This window comes from Vitis riparia, chromosome 2, assembly GCF_004353265.1.
Source record: "Vitis riparia cultivar Riparia Gloire de Montpellier isolate 1030 chromosome 2, EGFV_Vit.rip_1.0, whole genome shotgun sequence".
In the NCBI taxonomy this organism is placed as follows: Eukaryota; Viridiplantae; Streptophyta; class Magnoliopsida; order Vitales; family Vitaceae; genus Vitis; species Vitis riparia.
The window spans coordinates 11,911,379-11,935,691 of NC_048432.1; the positions used below are offsets into that span (position 1 = coordinate 11,911,379).

The 24,313-nt window shown below is 33.0% G+C and overlaps 2 protein-coding genes, 1 non-coding gene and 2 pseudogenes across 3 annotated transcripts in view; 3 read left to right on the plus strand and 2 right to left on the minus strand.

Moving 5' to 3' along the window:
* The first annotated feature begins 1,233 nt into the window (after positions 1 to 1,233).
* On the plus strand, positions 1,234 to 5,162 carry LOC117929521 (haloacid dehalogenase-like hydrolase domain-containing protein Sgpp). Its single transcript, XM_034849831.1, has 5 exons — positions 1,234 to 1,442; positions 3,923 to 4,037; positions 4,255 to 4,409; positions 4,494 to 4,755; positions 4,839 to 5,162. Exons 1-5 carry the CDS (start codon positions 1,408 to 1,410, stop codon positions 5,031 to 5,033), a joined length of 762 nt encoding a protein of 253 aa, XP_034705722.1. The 5' UTR covers positions 1,234 to 1,407; the 3' UTR covers positions 5,034 to 5,162.
* Positions 5,163 to 5,518: 356 nt separating this feature from the next.
* LOC117908187 lies at positions 5,519 to 5,713 on the minus strand. The gene has a single exon (XR_004650169.1). It is a non-coding gene; the product is annotated as a U2 spliceosomal RNA (small nuclear RNA).
* A 4,039-nt stretch (positions 5,714 to 9,752) lies between these two features.
* Positions 9,753 to 24,313, plus strand: part of LOC117929531 (haloacid dehalogenase-like hydrolase domain-containing protein Sgpp) — a 43,981-nt gene continuing 29,420 nt past the window's right edge. Inside the window, exon 1 of the mRNA XM_034849843.1 lies at positions 9,753 to 9,888. Within this exon, the coding sequence (XP_034705734.1) occupies positions 9,854 to 9,888 (35 nt within the window). The 5' untranslated portion in view covers positions 9,753 to 9,853. The remainder of the gene's footprint in view (positions 9,889 to 24,313) is intronic.
* Positions 11,460 to 13,685, plus strand: LOC117932016 (annotated as a pseudogene).
* LOC117929551 lies at positions 13,931 to 23,670 on the minus strand (annotated as a pseudogene).

Genomic DNA, 24,313 nt, shown 5'->3' on the forward strand with positions numbered 1-24,313 from the left:
CTTGTAAATTCTAAATCAATAAGATTAATTATAACCCTTATGATTATGTCCATAGAAATAAATTTAGATTTGTTTTAAAGCCTACATCTCTTACTTGTTGAGATTTGACTCTTTGTTGCCTTGTTTTTTACTCTTTAAAGTGTTTTTATTAAAAAAAAAGCTAGACTATTAGGCTTGTTCTAAAATATTTGTTAGGCTTGGAATGTATTATGGATGTCTTGAAGGTATCAAAGAATTTTTGTATTATTAAAAAGCCCTCTCTAAGCTTGTTGAATAAATCGGTTTTTCCAAGTACTTTGTTGTTGCTTTGTTTTAGTGTGTCAAAATATTTATATAAATTAATCATAATTCTTTAGTTTTTAATTAATTTTAAGATTATTTTTGATTCAAGACTTATTAAATAAACTTGAGAACTTTGGCCCGATTCAAAAATCCTTGTTATGATTGTTAAATAATTCAATTTTTGCATGTTTTCGGTGTAATATTATTTTTAAGTCATTGAGATATTTTATGAAATCTGCACTATATGGTACATGTTTGAGTTCTTCAAATGTGTTTTAGATATCTTATATATATTTTATAATTTTTTATTTGATTTTTATTTCATCTCTAAGGTCATCAAATAATTTAGTCCTCATTTTTAAAATAATAAATATATTTATTACATTTTAAAATATTTAAGCAATAATTTTATTTCAAGTTAATAGTTAAAAAAAAAAAAATTAAACCCAACTGGCCTAAATACCTAAATTTTCTTGGGCTTGGGGAAATTTCAAGAACTTCACTTTGCCGGCATATTTGAAAAGTGAACCAATTTAATCCCCACCACCAACGTGTAAGCTGCTAAGAATTTCAAAGTACTAAAGTAGAGACGTGTGTGGCCGTATGGCCGCTAGGCATTGTTTGGTTGGTTGGTTCCATTTTGACCTCAAACAACTCCCAGCAGCCATGAAAAGGTTTCACGGGAATTGGGGCATTTTCCCAATTTCAGAAATGAGCACCCCCTGTGCAAATTCATACAACTCCAAAATTGTAGCAATATTCTGTCACAGCCCCAATTTTTTTTTTAAAAAAAAATTTAAATATATGAGATAAATCATAAATGGTAAATCTATATTATTTTGGTTCAAAACTAACATTTCGAGATCTTGTATTGGCAAGAGTGACAATATTGGGAATTTAAGGGAAGATTTGAAAAAGGTCAAAAAAGGGAGTGCTGGCAAGCCACAGAAGCTACCACCTGACGCATCTCTCGCGCTTGTTCCTTGATTCCATTTATAGATTCTCTATTATTTTTATTCACATTCGCCATCGCCTTCTCTGTGATTTTCTCTCCAACACCCACCTCTTGAAATTCAATTTCTGGATAGAAAATAGTGGAAAATTTTCCTTACTACCTGTGATACAATGACGGTTTCTTCTGGTGAAAACTCTGCCGATAGGTAGCTTTTTTCTTTGCTAATGGTCTGTTTTTGTTGTTGAATTTGATTTTCTTTTTCTTTGCTTCAAGATTGATTGCAGTATTTATGTGGGTTGTTCTTATTTCTTCAGATTGATTGAGAATTTGGGAGATGTGTTGTAATGTAGGCCTTTCAGCTACTCAAGAACTCCCATGTGTTTGTTCTATGTTGCACTTCACTTGCTTGTGTTCATACCCATTTGTAGAAGTAACTTTTCCTTTTGTAGGTCCTATTTTGTTTTGTGTGTAATTTTGATGATACCCAAGTTTGCAAATTCCCAGTTCTTTGGCTTTTGTGTTGTTGAGCAATTTCAGCAGAAATTCCCATGTTTTTTTTTTTTTTTTGGATTATATTTATGTTCTTGACCCACAAACAGAAATCCAACTTTTTATTTTTGTAGTCTTTCATGTTTTATTGGTTCCGTACCAAGAGAAAAAAGAATTTGCAGTAGAATGGGCTTGTTGATGCTTGTGATTTCATTTTGATTGTTCATTGTTGACTTGCAGATTTCTTTGTTCATTTGTTTTTCTTTCATGGTTGTGATTTCGCTTTTTCCTCGTGAGAGATGAAGATCATTTCATATGATTGGTTGAGTTTGATAAGATCTACATCTATGAACTCTGAGCTCCATTGTAGATTCCCTAATCGGCCTTGATGGGTGTATTAATTGAATAAATGAAACATAAGATATTATTAGTTTTTCCATTAAGCAATGTGCAGAAGCCACAGGCCAACTTTGATTTCTGATCAAGATCTGAAAATATTATTTTGTAATCTGTCCTAACATGCAAATTTTATGTGTTGGTAATAAAGTAATCAATGTCCGTCTTGATTGTTTTTTCCTGTCTACAATTTTGATCTGTAATACCGTTCTACTTTCTCATTCCTTCGAATTAATTTGTCTTTCAATGGGATTGATTTAGTCGACCTTTAATAGTCCTCAACTCTAGGATATAGTTTTTGTCATAAGATTCGAAAGTGTCTCGATATATCAACAGATATACTTCCAAATTCTCAAAGACCCTAGGACTTAGCCGGCATTGTATGTTGCAGTGAGACCCTGGTTATTTGTATCTATCACCGTCATAGTTTCTTTTATACCCGTCTCCCACACACTCATCCAAAGAACAAAATTGTAGTATATCAGTAATCTGTGGCTTGCCTTGTTCCCTTCCTAGCATGACTGATGCCATTGAATACCATGTTTGTACTTTGTAGAGATGTTTACTTTTTTTCTTTTCTCAATATGCACTTCTTTTCTTCATGAGATTTTAGGTGTATTTCTCATGCAGGTTCTTCCACTGTTCTTTCATTATGTTCTCAAGTCAATTTGTTGCAAGAATTCTCTGTGCTTCATTGATCAAGCTATAAAATAGTGTATTCTTTGTGTATCCATATGGAGGGGAATAATAGCACTTGTCCAATCCGTCTTTCGGATGTCGATGAACCCACTTTATTAGCTCCAGAAGCATGAGCAACCAGATCCCCTTATGATAACACACTTGGGCATGAAGACTTAAGATGTAGTGTCTTAAAGACTCTAATTGAACTTTTCCGTAATGATAATGTATTTTTGAAAACAGCTGTCAAATTACATTTTCACCAAAATGCTAATGAAAAGGTACCGGAAGATGGACTGTAGATGCCAGAAATATACCATTTCTCCCATGCCCAAAACAATCTCTCCCTCCAAAAGTGTGCATACAAACTTTATTTCATGGAAGTATCAGCTTTACGCCCATGCTTAATTGCGAGTAGTTATGGCCTTTATGGATGTTGTCACTTTCTTATGTGGAAGTATATTTGATGTATCTTAGCACAATCCCTGTTGAAGAGAATGTTATTTGATTTATTTTGCAGACAACTTCATATTTGTGTTTACCAAATATATGCTGAAATAAGTGCTAGAATTAGGACAAATTCAACAAGTAAATGGCATAGTTATTATTTTCACCATGTTTAATGCACTCTCAAATTGAAGGACACTGCCCAAGTTTCAAGTTTTGATTGAAGTTTGAACTATGCTGTTTTTGTAGTTAAACTTGGATAGTATGTACTGCTTTTTCCACATTGAGTTGAAATGAATCCTTACTGTTGTTTTTCTGTTGCATGGATCTAATCTCTGGCCATCTCATGATCTTTGAGCCATCCAAAGCAGCACAAAAATTTGATCAAAATGCACCATTTGATTAGCCCATGGATTTCATTTGATAAATTTACAGCCCCAAAAAAGAAATTAGTTTTAGTGGTTATAGCTGTATAATGCACATGCTCTTTTTTCCGATTTTTTTTCCTAAACATTCTCAAAAATCTTCCAGTAATCTGATTCTCTGAAAGCAACTGAAGACTGGGAAATGGGACCGGGACATGGTTTAGATAAAGTGCCCCTCTCATATAAGTCTTGGTTTCATTGTTCACATTGAGTAATTGTAACTTGATTTTTCTTTATTTTGTGTAAGCAGCAAATATTCTCTATCTGGACTTGCTCCTCTCGAAGCGGTCCTATTTGATATTGATGGAACTCTATGCGATTCAGATCCTCTGCACTACTATGCCTTCCGAGAATTGCTTCTGCAGGTTAGTTTTTCTTTCATCACCTAGAAGGAAATTTTGTTACCTTTGATTCATAATGTTGATGTCATATCACCACATCATGAACAATGCACATTGGCATGCAATTGCTCTATCATCTCTCTAGAAAACCAAGGATATGAAATACAAACATACTCTATGTGCTATAAGCCCATGGGACCAATTATTATGAGCTTATGAGAGATACTGACATTTTTAACAGATAGGCTATAATGGTGGAGTTCCAATAACGGAGGAACTCTTCATTGAGAAGATTGCTGGCAAACATAATGATGATATTGCTAGGGGCCTCTTCCCTGACTGGGACCTTGAGAAGGGCTTAAAATTCATGGATGATAAGGAAGCTTTGTTCCGAAAGTAAAACTCCCATCTTCTCCATTTTCCCTCACTTTGGTGAAACTTCCAAAATGCCAACACATGATTTCCTTATTTGAACAACAGATTGGCGAAAGACCAAGTGAAACCCTTAAATGGCCTAGACAAGATAAGGAAATGGATTGAAGATCGAGGCTTGAAACGGGCTGCAGTTTCTAATGCTCCAAGACCAAATGCTGAACTCATGATCTCACTTCTCGGCCTCTCTGATTTCTTCCATGCAGTTGTTGTTGGCAGTGAATGTGATCGTGCCAAACCATTCCCAGACCCCTACTTGAAGGCTCTTGAAGTCCTCCAAGTGTCGAAGGATCACACTTTCATCTTCGAGGTTTTCTTTCTTCACCTATCATGCTAGTTGTTCAAAATTCAAACAAGAAAACTGAATTACCGTCACTTTTTTTGCTTGGTTAGGATTCTGTTTCGGGGATTAAGGCTGGGGTGGCTGCCGAAATGCCTGTTGTTGGTTTAACTACCAGGAATCCTGAAAGCTTGTTGATGGAAGCAAAACCCGTCTTTCTTATACGTGATTATGATGATCCCAAATTGTGGGCGGCTTTGGCAGAGCTTGATCAGAAGGGAGCTCCAGGAGCAGCAGCTACTGCTTAAAACTACTATTTGTGTAGTTACACAAATGGAACATTACTCAACTGAGAGTATTACTAAACTACAATAAGGAACAATTATGCCTATGTGAAATCTAATTGGGTTTTGGGCACTTAGCCCTCCCTTGAAATTGCTTTAATCTTCCATTATAATATAGGATAAAATAAGACGTTTGGTACCATATATACTATCTCAGAAGGTTCCAAGTAACCAATGATCCAACTGAGCCAAACACTAAGCATCTCAATCTTACTCATGCCTTGATCTCACACTATTCAATCTACATTCCTCTGTCCCCAAACCCAACAAACCTTTCCCCTCACAACCCAGACAAGTTTACACAAATCCATGGAACCACCAGAATGGGCTTTGCCATCTCCAACAATTTCGTGAGAACTGGTACTAGGAACCCAATTTTCAAATCGGGCCACCATCCTGCTACCTCGTTATGAAAATTCACTTTACAACACCTTAGGACTGGAGTTTGGAGGGGGTGCGCCAGGCCCAGGCAATAGTGCAACGCCAGAGCGACGCGCGAGGTCCCCAACCGCAAGTAATTACAGTGGGACCTCCCCCCTAAAAAAATAACTTTAATATCTTGTAGAACGATGGAACGCATCAGATATTAAACTGATATGAAAAGATATCACCCCTACTCTTAGCCGAAAGGCCAAGAAAGGTGTAATTGTTTATGTGTCTTTATTTTCCTTTTATATCATGTCGTTTGCAACTCCATGTCATTCGATAGCGATGTGGGATGTTGAGTTCCCACATTAGTGACCGAGGAAGCTAGAACTGAACGAGATAGAAACCACGCGGAGGCTGAAAATAAATAAGAAAAAATAGTTACAATTTCATATAAACAACATAGGGATCCCAATTTGAATTAAAGTTTGCTATCAATGTTAATATTTGTGGGTTGCTTCATTTTACTAACCATAGTTTATTTCATTTGTTTTTATTTTTATTTTTGTTCATGTATTAATTGTGGCACAATAAATTTCATTTATACATATACAAAATATAGTTTTCAAGGCATGGCTTTGCAAGAATGTGAAAATTATCCATTCATATCGTGAAATTTTAATTTATTGCTGGAACCTTTAATTTATTGTCATCTAATTTTGAAAGATAATTATCATATTTGAATTAATTTTATATCTTAATAACAAAATTATGTAGGATGGAATTCTATAATAGAAAAAATATTAAGGTTATATTTGGTCCCAAGAAAGAAAAAAAAATGTTAAAAAAAATAATTTTCTTATATTTAGTTTTATTATGAAAAATATACAATTGTTAAGAAATTTGTATATATTTAAATTATTTAATATTTATATAGACAAGTTAAATAAATGAAAAAAAAATTGAAATAATATATAAAAATAATTTATTGATTTTAAATTTATTTTTTATTTTCTTTTACTTTTCTTATCAATTTTCTTTCCCTTACATTTTTCTTCAATTTTCAAGAACCAAACATAGGCTGAGGGCTTATTTGAATCATGGATATCAATGAAAGTGGGAGAGAAACAATTAAGAGACTAAAAAATTAAAGGATAATTAAACTTTGTAATGGTTCATTTCTTGCCTTCCATCTACCTTATCCATTCATTTTTTTTAAAAAAAAATAAGAGTGTTAGCCCAAAGATTCTTTTAAGTGAGTTTTGTTGATAATAAATCATGATTAGAGATGGCAACGGGGTGGGTTTTTTCGGGTACTCACCCCGCCCCTAATGAAACGGGGTTTAAATTTAATAAATGGGTTTGAGACGGATATGAGATTTTTTTTTTAAACTCGGGACGGGTTCAGGTTTTGCCCCATCCCGCCCCGCCCCGCCCCGCCCTGTTTACATATAAAATTAATTAAAAATTTTAATTTAATTTAAAATTTAAAATTTAATTTTTTTTTTTTTTTTTTAAAAAAAAGCTAAACGGGGCGGGATAGGGGTATGAGAATTTCCCCTACCTGCCGCGCCCCGTTTAATTTTTTAAATGAGACGGGGATGAGAATTGTTTTTAATAAACGGGGCAGGGTTGGGATGGGGGTGACCCATCCCAAACCCGTCCTGTCATTCCTAATCATGATTGATTTATTAATGAGTTTAAAATTAAGATGACTTTAAGATATTATTTACAAAATTTAATCGGAAAATCAAGTTATTCATCAAATAATCAAAAAAATATTTTAATTTTAATCAAGTAATTTTTTTAAAAAATTAAATTTATTTTTTAAATTCAAAAAAAAAATTAAACAAGGTGGGACGGGTATGAGAAATTCTCATACTTGTCTCACCCCGTTTTATTTTTTAAATGAAATGAGAATGAAAATTATTTTAAATTAACGAGGTGGGGTTGAGACGGGGCGACCTGTCCCAAAACTGCCCCATTACCACCCGCACCTACAGTCAAAGTGTAAGCTTCTAAGAAAGACGTATAAAATTGGATGGATGGGTCCTCCACAAGGTTTCGCCATCAGTCTTGGCCTAATTATTTAGGTCATATGGTACAAGTGAGTATTGTTCATTACATATTTTCTATTTTTAAAATAAAAAATAAAAATTCTTATATTAGGTAGAAAATTTGTCAAAGACTTATATTAATAATAATAATAATTTTAAAAACTATTTTAAAAAATGATGTATTTTTCAGATTTTTACTAAGTCAAACTTTAAAATTTTTTAAAATGATTTTTCAATATATAACGTAAGTCTAAACTTGTTGTACAAATATTCTATCAAACTTTTATTTTAAAAATAAAAAATATATTATAGACGCTAAAACTCTACCATGAAATTGTTTTTAAAAATAATTTTAAAAAACAATTGTTTTAAAATATTCTTTAATGTTTTTGTAAAATAAAAGTTTGCTTGAAAATTCGAAATATCCATTAACCGTTTTCATAGTTTAAAATATGTTTTAAGAATAACTTTTATTTATAATCCTTTATTTTTAATCAGTTTTTATATTTGTATAATTATTTTTTAAATGTTTTTAGAGAACGATAAAAAATAATTAAAAGATATTTTATAATCATCTTATTTTCTAATTATCAAATGTATTTTCCTATTTTTATTTATTGAAAACAAAAAACTATTTAAAAAAAAAAATATCAAATAAAGACTAAATATTTGTTTGGATATACTTTATATTTTTTTGTTTTCAAAATCAGAAATTTTTATATTAGAATAAAACATCTTATATAAAAAAAGTTTATATTTATTTCATATCTTTAAAAATCACTTTAAAAAAATTGATAAATACAGATTTTGGTTTTCATCTTAAATTGGGTTAAGATTCATAAATTCATCTAATTTAAGGAGTGTTTGATAAAAAAAATGAAGAATGGAAATAAATATTTTGTTTTCGTTATTATTCTTTCTTGAATAAGAATGAATTTAGTAATTTCAATTATCGTGTTTGGAAATATATGAAAATATAATGTTATAATGATGATTCATTTCTATTTTAATATTAAGGAAAGGAAAATGAAAAAAAGAAATAAATTATAAATAATGTCTATATATATATATATAATTTAAACTATTTTATGTTTTTATTTTTATTTAAAAAATCTCCCCATAGTAAAAAGTTTGAAATGATTTTTTTATTTTCATTTAAAAATACTTGAAAGGTTTTTTTTTTATTATCGCATATAATTTTAAAACAAAATTGTTTTTAAAAATTTATACCATAATTTGGTTATTCTCTAAAATAATTTTTAAAAGCAAAGTAAAATAAAGGATTGTTATTCTGATTTTTTTCACCGGAGAAAGCTAATTTCAAATAAAATGATACTTTGTATTGATTTTATTAATAAGTTTAATAATTTTAAAAAATAATTTAAAACTCAAAATATATATAATGACTATGCTTTAAATTCTTTAATAAATCTTATCATTTTTAAGAATCATTTGAAATTTTAAAAATTGATTAATTAATTATAGATTAAATACAATAATCCAAAATTTCATTTTGGTAAATAAATAATAAATGTATGCATATAATAAATAATTTGACTCATTTATACCTTTAAAAAAATGGTTTTTATAACAATTATTAATTTTGAATAATTATATTTTATTTTTAAAAATATATATTAATTATGATTTTATAACATCTTAATATCCATATTTTTATAATATTGGTAAAATTATATAAATAGCATAAGAAATTATTAATTTTGAATTATTATTATTTATTTTAAAAAATAAATAAGTTATTAGTCTATATTTTTATAATATTTATAAAAATGTAACCTATGATTTTATTATATTATTAATATTCATATTTTATTAAAATTATTTATTTTGAATTTATTTGTAATTAAAAAATTTTAAGAAGATGTGAATTAAATTTAATTTGCATTATATAAATTGAATTCATAATTAAAATTTTTATTTTAAAAACAATTTATAAAAAAATTAACTTTTAAATTTTAAGAATTATTTTAAAAATACATTCCATTTATAAATGAAATTTTATTTCAATTAATCTTATTCCCATAATCATTTTTAAGCTGTGCGAATATGAGAACGAAGGAGAAAAGAAAAGAGATGTCGGTTCCGAGATCTTACAAACATATAGTGGGAATTTAAGGGGAGATTTCTAATAAAATGAAAAAAAGAATTGTTGTCACGTCACAGGGCCACACCTGACGCATCTCTCGCCCGAGTTCCTTGATTCTATTTATAGATTCTCTATTATTTTATTCACATCCGCCATCGCCTTCTTCTCTCTGATTTTCTCTCCAACACCCACCTCTTGAAATTCAATTTCTGGATAGAAAATAGTAGAAAAGTTTCTTAACTACCTGTGATACAATGACGGTTTCTTCTGGTGAAAACTCTGCCGATAGGTAGCTTTTTTATTTGCTAATGGTCTGTTTTTGTTGTTGAATTTGATTTTCTTTTTCTTTGCTTCAAGATTGATTGCAGTATCTATGTGGGTTGTTCTTATTTCTTCAGATCGATTGAGAACTTGGGAGATGTGTTGTAATGTAGGCCGTTCAGCTACTCAATAACTCCCCTTTGTTTGGGTTCTTCTATGTTCCGTTTCCCTTGATTGTGTTCATACCCATTTGTAAAAGTAATTTTTCCTTTGACAGGTTCTATTCTGCTTTGTGTATACTTTTGATTATACCAAGTTTGCTAATTCCCAGTTCTTTGGCTTTTGTGTTGTTGAGCAATTTTAACAGAAATTCCCACTTTTTATCTTTTATTTTTTTGGATTCTATTCATGTTCTTGACCCACAAACAGAAATCCAACTTTTTTATTTTTGGAGTCTTTCATGTTTTATTGGTTCCGTACGAAAGAGAAAAAAGAATTTGCAGAAGAATGGGCTTGTTGGCAATTGGCATGCTTGTGATTTCATTGTTCATTGTTCATTGTTTCCTTGCAGATTTTTTTGGTTAATTTGTTTTTCTTTCATGGTTGTGATTTCGCTTTTTCCTTGTGAGAGATCAAGATCATTTCATGTGATTGGTTGAGTTTGATAAGATCTCAATTGATGAACTCTGAGCTCCATTTTAGATTCCCTAATCTGTCTTGATTGTGTATTAATTGAACAAATGCAGCATATGATATTATTAGTCTTTTCATTAAGTAATGTGCAGAAGCCACAAGCTAACTTTGATTTCTGATCAAGATCTGAAAATATTATTTTGTAATCTGTCCTAACATGCAAATGTTGTGTGTTGGTAATAGAGAAATCGATGTCTTCTTGATTGTTTTTTCCTGTATACAATATTGACTGTAATAACATTCTCCTTTCTCATCCCTTCAAATTAATTTGTCTCTCAATGGATTGATTTAGTCAACCTTGAATAATTCCTCAACTCTGGGATATATTTTGGTCATGAGATTCGAAAGTGTTCCAATACATCAATATATGTACTTTCAAATTCTCAAGATCCTAAAACATAGCCGGCATTGTATGTTGCAGTGAGACCTAATCGCTTTCTCTTTGATTTTGTTTTCTTGATAGTCATCTTTCCTGGGTATTAATATCTTTTCCTTTGAAATCATTTATTATTTTTCAGTCTCCATTTCTATCACCATCATAGTGTCTTTTATACCCTTCTCCCACATACTCATCCAAAAACAAAATTGTTATGTATTAGTAGTCTGTAGCTTTTCTTGTGCCTTTCCTAGCATGACTGACTCCTTTGAATACTTTCTTTATACTTCATAGAGATTTTTTTTTTTTTTTTTTTCAATTCTCAATAGGCATTTTCTTTCTTCTGAGAGTTTAGGTATATTCCTTATGTGGGTTCTTACACATTTTTTTTACTATGTTCCCAAGTCAATTTGTTGCAAGAATTCTCGGTACTGATTGATCAAACTATAGAGGGAATGTTAGTTATGTTTTTTTGAAGGCAACTGTCAATTACATGTTCACCAAAAATGCTAGTGAAAAGGTACTGGAAGATGGACTATACATGCCACAAGTATATTATCTCTGCCATGCCCAAAACAAACTTCCTTCAAAAGTGTCCTTACCAACTTTGTTTCATGGCAGTATCAGCTGTTATGCCCATGCTTAGTTTCGGGTAGTTATGGCCTTTATGGGGTTGTGACTTTCTTATGTGGAAGTATATTTGATGTATCTTAGCACAATCCTTGTAGAAGAGAATGTTATCGAATTTATTTTGCAGACAACTTCATGATCCGTGTTTACCAAATGTATATTGAACTAGATGCCATATTTTTGCCATGTTAATGCACTCAACTTGAAGGACACTGCCCAAGTTTCAAGTTTGATGGAAGTTTGAACTATGCTGTTTCTATGGTTAAATTTGGGATAGTCTGTACTACTTTCATCATGTGGAGTTGAAATGAATCCTGACTGTTGTTTTTCTGTTGCATGGATCTAATCTCTGGCCATCTCATGACCTTATGAGCCAGCCAAATCAGGACAAAAATTTGATCAATACCCACCATTTGATGAGCCCATGGATCCTATTGATAGATTTACAGCCCAAAAAGAAACTAGTTTTATTGGTTGTAGCCATATAACGCACATGCTCTTTTCTTTTTCTTTTTTCCTAAACATTCTCAAAAATCTTCCAGTAATCTGAAAGCAACTGAAGACAAGAAAATGGAAAAAAAAAAAAAAAAGGAGGGAGGGGTGGGGGTAAAGAAAAATCCAATCCAGCATATATTATCTAACTTCTCAATGCTGATATGGCCCTGGTTGAGGGACCAGGAGATGGTCTAGATGAAGTGCCCGTCATATGAAGTCTTGGTTTCATTGTTGACATTGAGTAATTGTAACTTGATTTTCTTTATTTTGTGGAAGCAGCAAATGTTCACTATCTGGACTTGCTCCTCTTGAAGCGGTGCTGTTTGATATTGATGGAACTCTATGTGATTCAGATCCTCTGCACTACTATGCCTTCCGAGAATTGCTTCTGCAGGTAGGTTTTTCCTTCACTGCCTAGTTTCCTTTAATTCATAATCTTAATGTCATATGGAATCACATTCACGCCACTTCATGGCCAATCCATATGACATGGCCTATCATCTCTCTGGAAAAGCAAAGGATATGAAATACAAATGTACTCTATGTGCTATTAGCCCATGGGACCAATTATTATGAGGGCTTATGGGATACTGGCATGTTTTAACAGATAGGCTATAATGGCGGAGTTCCAATAACGGAGGAATTCTTCATTGAGAATATTGCTGGCAAACATGGTGATGATGTCGCTAGGGGCATCTTCCCTGACTGGGACCTCGAGAAGGGCTTAAAATTCATGGATGATAAGGAAGCTTTGTTTCGAAAGTAAACTCCCATCTTCTCCATTTTCCCTCACTTCAGTGAAATTTCCAAAGTTCCAACATATAATCTGTCCTTATTTGAACAACAGATTTGCGAAAGAACAAGTGAAGCCTTTAGATGGCCTACAAAAGATAAGGAAATGGATTGAAGATCGAGGCTTGAAACGGGCTGCAGTTACTAATGCTCCAAGACCAAATGCTGAACTCATGATCTCACTTCTCGGCCTCTCTGATTTCTTCCAGGCAGTTGTTATTGGCAGCGAATGTGATCGTGCCAAACCATTCCCAGACCCCTACTTGAAGGCTCTTGAAGTCCTCCAAGTGTCAAAGGATAACACATTCATCTTCGAGGTTTTCTATCTTTACCTATCATTGCTGGTTGTTCAAAATTCAAACAAGTTAGGATTCTGAATTACCATCACTGTTTTTGCTTGGTCAGGATTCTGCTTCGGGGATTAAGGCTGGGTGGCTGCCGGAATGCCTGTTGTTGGTTTAACTACCAGGAATCCTGAAAGCTCGTTGATGGAAGCAAAACCCGTCTTTCTCATACGTGATTACGATGATCCCAAATTGTGGGCGGCTTTGGCAGAGCTTGATCAGAAGGGAGCTCCAGGAGCAGCAGCTACTGCTTAAAACTACTATTTGTGTAGTTACACAAATGGAACATTACTGAGAAAGTATTACTAAACTACTAACTATTAGGAACGATTGTGCCCATGTGAAATCTAATTGGGTTTTGGGCACCTAGCCCTTGAAATTTGCTTAGCCTTCAATCAAATTGCTTAAAATATAGGACATATTTTATCCATTGTTTGGTAGATGTCTTATCAAATATGAAATAAAATAAGGTCAGATATACCCAAACCTTCTTTATGTTATCATTTAATGTTATATACTTGTATATTTATTTATGTCTTATAAATCTAATTTTCTCATTATTTTTCTAATTTTTTATATTACTTGTTTTGTGAAGAGATTGACCCCCCTCAGGTTTGGACTAAATACACCTAACCCCATTGGTTTCAAATTTCATCACATGCCTTCTTTGTCCTTCTCATTTGCATTTAGTTAAAAGCTGAGGAAATGAGTGAAATTATCTCTTTTATGAAACAATAAAATTTAATTAAAAAAATTAAATTTGCATCAGGTTCAAAGAATATAAACATAAATAAACTTGCCACAACAAGCTGACAATACAAGACCATAGTCCAATCTTTAGCATGCCTCACAATATCTAGCTATGATACAAAGGAGGATCTCTTTCTAACACACATTCCCTCTTTCATCTGCTCCACGAGACCGAATCAATCTCATCCCTTGCAGACTTGTACAACTCAAGCCTCTTTGCACATTGCTGCCTCCTTTCCATCAATGCAGGGTCTTCATCCAGCAACTGAGAAAGCTGCTTGCCCTACAACAAAAATGAAGAAATCAATCACAATACCCACCCCCCACTTTCTCTCAAAACCTCTGAGTGCTCAGGTTGGGTAAATTCAAGGTATCATCACGGCAATATTCGAACCTGAGACCATGTGCCATTTATGGGAACCACACTTCCAACTGGGCTACCCTAGTGGGTGTCCTACTTTCTCACAGTTTCAAGCATATAATATTGTGAAAGAACACATGCTGAGCATTTTAGGTGTCACCAATGCCTTGACCAAGGCAGGGAAAAGTATGTCAACAAATTGGACCCAGATAAGCTGGCTCTTCTAGTTGAGTTTTGATATGAATGCACAGATTGATGAATCTCTCTACGGATGCAGAGATAATTGCAGGATATCACACTAAACATTTCACAACAGTCTTTGTGTTTGGGGGGTGTGTGCTTGATAGGGAGAAGAAGATTACCTCTTTTTTTCCCACTTGTGTATAGAAATGATCAAGTAAAGACCGCTTGGCCTCCCTAACTTGGCAATGGACCACAGCCTTTGGGATGGAGTTCTTTAGTGTCTCAGATACCATTGCCACGTATTGGGAGACATTTGATCCTATCCTCCGGAAGTGCCCCTCTCCATATCGATCTGCAGCAGAAGCAGATGGGTTTCCGCCCTTCTCCACTTCTTGAGGGAGTTTTCGGAAGAAATCCACAGTCAGGTAAGAGGATTCCATCTCCACCAATCGCAGAGTTGTCTTCTTACTTTCTTCACGGAACCTCTCCAATGCCTCATTGGAAGCTGCTGCAAGTTCAGCCTGAAGAGTGGGAAAGCGCCTCAACTCCTGTTCCATTCCAAAAACATCAGTTAATAACATTCTTTCCCTTATTTTGTACTGGTAGAAAACTGACAGTTTCCAGATTTCAAACCTTAGTCTCTCCAATTGACCTTCTCACAAGCTCCTTCAGAACAAAGTGCACCTACAGTTATAATTAACATCAAATTACCGACTGAATTACTTGTAGTGTGAAAAAAACACATGGAAATGATTTGGAATTCCAATTTTCAGTTTCTCTTTTCATTTAAAACAAGTGTAGGGGGCCGGGCGGGGGGTGTTCAAGACAGAAGGACTCATCATCTAGATGCTATCATAGTGAGAACAAACATTTTGGTTCTAAAAAATAAAACTAGTGTCTTTTCATTAAGTATTAGACACAAATTTTCTTTGTTGCATCACAAACACTTGTAGGTTACAGAGTTCACTCAAATAATCAACATGCATAATCAGAACAAATATTTTAGTTCTAGAAAATAATGAAAGCTAATTATTGTAGTTAATAGATATGAAGCACCAGTAATATGAAACAAATTTTTCTATTAGTAAAACTGCTAGAAAAACAACTTCTCTCCTAATAAATGGTTATTCTTACAATAATGCCCTTACTCTTATTCAGTTCTTTTACCAACTCAATTCACATCCCACAAACTTGCAGAGCAGAATTATGAACTTCAAACGGAAAAGATTATCAACTTTCTTCTCTAAACCCAGAGCAGAATTACCCCTTATGACCTAATCACAGGAAATTATCATGACATGGACAACAAGTAGGGTAGAAAACAAAAGCACTCACAGCATCCACTGAAGCTTCAGCTGGACCTCTGAAATAATTAAGGGAACTATCAATGAGGCGCCTGTAACCTTGCTCGGGCGCAATCAGATGAGGTTGGTACCCATCTGCCTCTGAAATCACTTTCCTTACATTCTGCAGTGAAAGATGACGATCAAATGGAAGCTTCCTCAAAGCAGAAGGGAGCTGGTTATCAAAAACTCCATAAATCCGATCACCACCAGGTCGTCTGAGGAGCATAAAAGCAAATATTAACAAGAATGATAAAGCACACTATCATACATATATCCAATTCTTGAAGCAGATATCTCCAGTAACCATCATCTTTTTAATATAGTAACTATCATCCAATCGTGTGATAAAGCTAGCATTGACAAAGTATACAAGAGTAAGGCCGCTTGGGCTGTAATCAATGGGGCTTTTGGACAGAAGTTAAAACAAGAGAAAGAAACAGTTCAAACTCTTGCAAGGTGTGTCAATCAATGGATGGAAAGAAACAAGAAAATGAATGAATCTTCAGAGAAATGTGAGTTCCCTAGAATGGAAAGAAACAAAGCACGGAATTTACCCTCCCTCCAAATGCTCTTTGAATATCCGATCAAATGCACGACACAGCTCTAAAATGGTATATAGTTGAGCCTGATACATTCAAAAGAATAACTCTGGTTAAAAAGGCAAAGAAAAATGATTTTTTTTTTTTTAAATATATGAAACAGATATAAAGCTTCTCACCCCTGCATCAATAGCAATGGGTCTACCAAGGTGGTCCAACTCTCCTTCAAGTTCATCAATGCTTTTATTAATCAAAGATGTGATGCTTGGTATGCGAGCCCTGATCACAGCCTCTAAATGCTGAAACCATATCAACAACAAAAAGTAAGCAGCCATTCTATAAAAAATTAACAGGCCAAAAAAATAAAAGATCCTCACATTTAAAATGAAATAAGCGTACACATACCTTAGAGAGAAGTTTTGCAAGATATTCAGAGCCCATTTTGCTAGATAAATGCCCATAGTCAGGACTAGTGGCAAAGAATTCACGCTCCCTTCTCCGTGCAGCAATCATATCTACATTTTTATTGATATCAGCCTGTGAGCGGTTCACAATTCCCACCCAAGGATGTAGCAGCCGATACGACCTTCCTTCAAGAACCTTCAATGGAACACAAGAATGAGCGTGTTGCATAGAATATTGCATCAATTTGTCAGCTTAAAAGGAAGAAATTATTCCAATTCTCAACAATTTACAGCTAGACACAGTAAAACAAGTAAGAAAGTTTACATCTAAAGCATTGGTTCCCTTGTCCATCAAATCAAGCTTAGTCAACACACCAAATGTCCTTTCACCTAGGAAAGAAACAGATAAACTCTTCAGTGAGAAAAAAGCAAAGAGACTAGTGATGGCTGCAGTGTAAACTAAGGATGCCATGTTGAGCTGTAACTGAAAACAATGAGCACAAGCAATACCTGTGGGATCAACTTCTCTGGAGAGCTTCATAGCATCAGATGTTGCAATATCTTGATTGGCTGGAGATATGGCCAGAATGATGCAGTTTGGCTACAAAAAAATCCAAGCAAACATATATTCTCATCCATTAAAATCCCCAAAAAACAGAAAAAACATATATGAAGTTAGGCAGACCAGCTAAACCTACATCTGCATCCAGCATTTCAACTGATAGCTGACCAATGAATTTTAAGAGATGTGCTAGTAAGGTAGTTTGCTTTAACTAAGGCACTGACAAAAGCTAAAAAGATATAATATTAGTCATGGTTACATACATATTTCTATATTAAAAATTACGACCAATTAATGCAAACTATGGGACACCCACCAAGAATAAAGTAAAGCCCAATCTCAGGCATATTTCAATTTCCATCAATTCTCTAACTTCCAAAATTAGAGATAAAAATAGAAAACTTGACGTAGGAAGGTAATAACAAACTAAGGAATGTAAGTGTGTCCTAGCGCATGAAATCATCGGACTTTTGACAAGAGTACGGTAATTAAGAATAATTCTTAAATTACAGTAGTAGGAAAAGTAATTCCAAATCTATGACAATTTTTGCCAGGTAGGAGAGTGAGTTTTGTGTCAACTTGAAATCGTCTTTTCACAAAAGACGATTTTTCCAAAAATAAAATAAAATAAAATAATTTAAGTGGAAAGAAGAGACGATTTCCACCCAAATTTCAATTTAATATCTTTAATTATCTCTATTTTATAAAAACAAATTCAATTTAATATAAAAATATATTATAAATCCATTTTAAATTACAAAATTAATTATACTCACTCATACAATAATTATAAATATATATTATAAAATTTATTTACTAAATTTAATATAATAATATTTATCTATTTTTTTTTCACTTTGCAATTAAAAAAAACTATTATCAATTTATATGAAAAAATGAGTTTAAAAAAAACAAATTGTTATTAATTTATAAACTAAATAATTTTGTTTTGTTTTAATTTTTAAATTAATTATATTATATAATTTTATATGTTTTCATAGTCTTATAACCTATTGAAGAAGACCGTTTGCTACCCTCTCATAGGTATAGGAGAATCTTACCTATTGCATGTGTGTCATTTCCACCCATTTAATACTCCAATTTACTCCACCAATTCCATTTGAAACTCAACTTGACCACTTATTATACACACTACACTCATCCTACCTTTTTCCAACTTTTCATACACTATAAATTACCTTCTTCATTCTCATTTTCACCTTCAAACTTCTTCACTCTCATTTTCCCCATTTCCCCCACTTGAAACTCAATTTTTCACCTTCCATCTTTGGTAGACTTTGAGCATATATCTCCTCTCTTTTCTTCGACACTCACTTTACTATACATTATAAAATAACTTGAAATAAAAATAAAGCAAAAATATTACCTTATAAGCAGCGTGAGTGTCGAAGAAAAGAGACAAGATATGTTAGAAGTCTACCAAAGAGAACGAGGGATATAGATGGAAGTAATGAAAGCTGAAAAACTGATAAGTGAAAAATTAAGTTTCAAGTGGAGAAGATGGAGAAAATGAGAGTGAAGAAGTTTGAATGTGAAAATTAGAATGAAAAGGTAATTAATAGTGTATGAGTGATTGGAAAAAGGTAGGATGAGTGTAGTGTGTAGAGTGGTTAACGTTAAGTTTCAAACGGTCAAATTGGGTGGAGTATTAAATGGTGGAAATAACAACACACGCAATAGGTAGATTCTCCTATAACCTATGGGTTAGCTATGAGAGGGTAGCAAACGATCTTCAAATTGTGTGATGAAGTATAATAGGTTATAAGAGTTATGATAACCACATGAAATTTTAACTTAATATTAATATTTCTAATCTTAAAATTTATATAATTTAAAAATTAAAACAAAACAAAATTATTTATCTTAAAACAAGATAAATATTATTTATCTTATTAAATTTAGTAAATTCAATTAATTAAATTTATAATATATATTTATAATAATGGTATATAATTAATTTTGTAATTTTAAAATGATTTATAACATATTTTATATTAAATTGTATTATTGTTTTTATAATATAAAGATAAGTAAATTCAATATATTAAATTGAAATTTGGGTGGAAATCGTCTCTTGAAGCGATTTCCATTTGGGAAATTTATTATTTATTTATTTGGGCAAATCGCTCTTGAAAGAGACGATTTGCCCAAAAAAAAAAAAAATTCCTAAATGGAAATTATCTCTTGAAAAGACGATTTTGTGAATTTTTTTGTTGGAGGAAATCGTCTTTTCAAAAGACGATTTACAAGTTTGATAAACTCCACTCTCCTACGTGACAAAAATTGCCGTAGATTTGGAATTACTTTTCCTTCTACGGTAATTTAAGAATAATTTTTTTAAATTACCGTACTCTTGTCAAAAGTCCTGAAATCATCCAAGTACATAAACAATCAAGGAATGAGACATGACTTGAAAATACATCAATATACTCGAACTAATTCAGTCATTTATAGAAGTCTAAATGCACAAGAGTCTGTTTTCCTTTATAGACATGAAAATTCTCACAATCATTTCAAGTTACAATACTTTTTGTTAATTACCTCAGCATGTCTTTTCTGACCATCAGCTTATTTCCCCTCCCACTAACAGCAGCTGTTCATGTCAATTTTCCTACCATTACTAGTCCTTCTCCAATGCTCAAAAAAATATTAATTGATCTTCATCCATCTTGTTCATTGATTGGTATAGCACCTACACCACTACTAACATCTCACATCTTGTTGTGGCTTTCTTGTCTTACTCATCTGTCTAAACATTTGGATTTCAAGCAGTGCGTTCATCTTATTTCTTAACAACCTAAAATTTTGAACTGTAAGAACAACAGTCTGACCGTTCTCTTGAATAACCTTCCTTTTAATTTCACAAGTAAGAGAATTGCATAATATTTCAAAAACACTCCTCCACTTCAACCAACTTGCCAAAGTCTATGGCGATATCCTCTTACACCTCTTCTTATGACGGACTCAACATGAGACAAAAAATAAGGAATCAACATTCCATATTTTCAGGCTCAACTACCTTCAACCAGTTAAGCACATCATCCCTTTCACAATTTTATCCATGCATTTACTGCTACATATAACTTTCATCAATTATAATTGCTTTCTCAAAGTTGAATTTTGTTGTCAAATAAGGAAGATATGAAAAGAGAAAATGAGTTGATTCTTTGACTAAAGTGTTTATATTTAATTCAGGAGAATTACCAAAATTAACAACCAAACCCTGTATATATCCCATGTGAAAAATGCAAATGAACAAGACCACCAGTGGTATTCCATAAGCAAAACTGACAATATTGCCACTAAATAATTTCATAAATTTTATAATTTTTATGCCTTCAATTGCAAATTTATGTACATAAAAAAAAAAACACATAATCTAATGAGTTATAACTGGATTATAAATGCATCTTTAAATTAAATTAAAAAAAAAATCAGCATTACCTTCTCTATATAAGAACGAACATGTTCTCTATGTCTTGAACAATACTTTCTGGCTGCCCCTCTGTCAATAAAGTGCACCGCAAAATCAGAAGTTTAGAAATTAAGAATGAAGCTCATAACCTGGGTAGACCCAATTTTAAAAGGGGCAAGGTGGAGCGAGTATCCTTACCTACTGCAACCTTTGTCAGACCAGGTAAATCTATCAAAGTCAAATTAACCACTGCCGCCGGAAAAAGAAATGATGAAATGTTGTCAGATTAAACAAATAAATATTGTTGAACAATAATGGTAACATCGAAATTGACAACTTTACTACTATTTAACAATAGTAAAAGCCAAGCAGAAATATTTGAAGTGCATCTCCAAGTACAAAGGTACTTTTTTTTTTTTCTCAACAAATACACTAGTCATAGCTGTAATACACTTCATAAAATCAACTAAGACAAGTTCCAGGGCGCTTATCTCTAGAAACTAGTGGCTACATTTCATTACCATTATTTGATCAAGCATGTTCTCAAATAAGGAAAACAAAGTTCAATGGATCATAAATACATGCCAGTACGGAATTTTAACCAACACTAATACCAATAATAAGAACCGTGCACTTGAATATCTAATCAAAATATAAATTTTCTTGCCTTACAGCCTGATATATATATATATATATATTTGGTTAATTTTCAAAAGCATGAATAACCGTGAAAGGCACACACCATTTGCGGAGTAGATGCTGAGATGGATAGGAACTGGAGAAATCTGTTTGTCCTCCCAGTCATTCTATCAGTTTCATCCTGAATTTCCTTTCCGAACAATGGCTGTAAAGAAAATCTTAAATAATTAATTCTATCTGCACTTTTATTTCAAAGACATAAAATAATGTTACAGAAGCAACACAGTGAAGATAATTGGCTGCACAAAAGCACAGCCAAGATAACAGGACAAGCTACACTAGGCACACACTGGAATAATAAGAAGATACAAAAATATGACACAGTGATACATGTAATACAAAGGATCCAGGGCATTAATAACAACACATAAAATATGGCCAACTCATGCTCCACATGGTTACCAAACCATTCAAATATACAGATGTGATAATACCAATAGAGATTATTATAGACACAACAATTCTAGTACCAATCTGCACAAAGTCTAGCAATACATTAACCGGTGGGTACCATCCACAAATCCCAATCACAGGAGATGCTTATCAGAGCCCATATCCATACAAATTTCCACAGTACAGCTCATCTCTTGGTTCATATCCATATTAACACCCAAGCCAGATCCCTATTTCTATGCTTGAACCAGAAAACATTAGAAGTGATGTACAGAGCCCAGAATATCATGCAAGGCCCTGTAACTGGTTGTGACCCTGATGGTAGTACTAACGGCAATAATAATAGCATTCATGATGGGCAGTAGTAGTGCAACATATATAACAAATTTTTTAGAACCCAGAATCTCATCAAAGACCCTACCATTGGTTGTGATCCTGATGGTGGTAGTAGTAGCAGGAGCTGAAAGAGTACAAGTAACCATAACTTTTCATCTTTTCACAAATGCAGGTATGGTCCAGTTTGGATCTCTAGAAGAATAATGGAATTGGCAGGGAAATGCGGGAATTCTTTAAATTGAGTGAGTTCAAATGTTACAAAATCAGAAGATCCCTTACTCAAAACATTACTAGAGAAACATAACCTTGTATAACCAACATGATTGCATCTAAAAGGTCAAATTCAGAAGCCAGACCACCTAAAAATTATCATTGCATGAAAATGGAACCCAATCAAAATTTCCACCCAATATATTAGACATGAGGCCTTATTGCAAAATTAGCATAAGAAATGACATACAGAAGTCAGTGAATCTCCTCTTTGGCAAGTGAAGAAACTCAGCATACTCCTGTAGGCCCTCTTCAGTTTTGTGTAGCTGCAGTACCAAAGGCCTCCTGGTCACAATCCCTGTAATCACCACAAAATTCATAAGAAATAAGACGAAATAAACCCCTGTTTGCGGCCAACAAAAATAAAGAGGAAAAAAAGACAAGCCCAAAGTACTTCATTTTGTTTCCACCCTTCTTTATTTGTCATAAAAGAAAATTTTACCTCTCGTTTTTTAATATCACCAAATGATTGCATAAACCTCAAAATTGGAATTTTGTTTTATTTTCTTCCCGTTTCCTCCACTTTTCTCGGCAACCAAACAGATTACAAACTGAAGAAAATATTTCATATCTCCATTTTGTTCCTCGTTATAAAACGAACGGACTTCAATTCTACATCCATTTTTATTTGTCACGAGACATAAACTTTATTACAGCAACAGAAACAATCAAAGCACAGATTTCAAATTTCCTTTTCTTTTCCATTCCGTCCCCTTCCTCATCAACCAAGCAGGCCATAAACCAAATAAAGCACAAAAAATCAAACCCAAACCTGATCCCCTGGGAAGAAAATCACGTCCAACGATGCTCTCCAATACCGACGATTTCCCGAACTCTGCATTCACATGAAAACATACTTGAAATAAAATAAAAAAATAACACAAAAAAGGATACAAATACATGAATATCAAGAAAGAAAAGCCGTTAGAGAAGAAACCTGGCCACCGACGACGGCAACAGAGGGAAGAGCCTCCCAGAGAGTAGGCAAAGCACTGTCGCCGCCATAGTCGCCAAGAACAGTACAAGCCCTTTGGATCCGATCACCAGTCCGATCAAGCTCTCCATGGTCGTCATTTCGGTAACCCCAACCGAATTTTCTTCTATGAAAACCCTAGATTTGGCTCGAATTTTGAAGCGAATGGAGGAAATAAGAAGAAAGGAAGAGGCAAGGAAGAGAGTGAGGAAGTATAGAAACGGAGCAATTTTTTGATGGCTTGAGAGCGTTTTTGTTGGTTTTATTTTATTAATTTTTTTGTGATAGAGCCGTTTGGAGTCATGGGCCACGTCTGCATACCTTTTATACTGAGGCCACGTCCGCTCTGGTAGTGCCAGCTAGGTCGTCGTCGGCTTTTCAAATCCAAGTCAAACGGCTAGAATTTCTGTTTTTTTCAAAAGTTGGGTCAAAACGGCTATAATTTTTTTTAAAAATTGTTGTGCTTTGTCCTTGGTTTTTCAAATGAGGAATCATAGAAGTCACGGACTCACGGGTGACACATGACCATATGATTAAGTAAAAAAATAAAAAATAAAAATGGAAGAACGTTGGTCAGTGTTTTTTACTGCTTGGGTTAACTTCTTTATTAGTAAAAATATAAATAAGATTACTTTTTTATAAGGGTTGATTTGGAATTTAATCCAAATTAATTAATTATTAATCTTATAAAGATGTTGCTTTTTCCAAAAAGGAAGAGTGATGAAAAGGGAAGTTTTACCACCTTTTTAAGGGTTATCTTACTACTTTTTCAAAATTCTTAAATGCATCCTTTTTTTGAAAATATTAAATAATTATTTTTTATTTTTATATCATTATTTTTAGGATTAATTTGACCCATGAGATTGAGTTG

Excerpts from the sequence above, each read along its gene's own strand:
- LOC117929521 (XM_034849831.1), top strand. The coding sequence starts at position 1,408 with ATGACGGTTTCTTCTGGTGAAAACTCTGCCGATAG. Across the intron at positions 1,443-3,922 it reads GGTGAAAACTCTGCCGATAG|CAAATATTCTCTATCTGGAC; the intron begins GTAGCTTTTTTC and ends TTGTGTAAGCAG. Across the intron at positions 4,756-4,838 it reads ATCACACTTTCATCTTCGAG|GATTCTGTTTCGGGGATTAA; the intron begins GTTTTCTTTCTT and ends TTGCTTGGTTAG.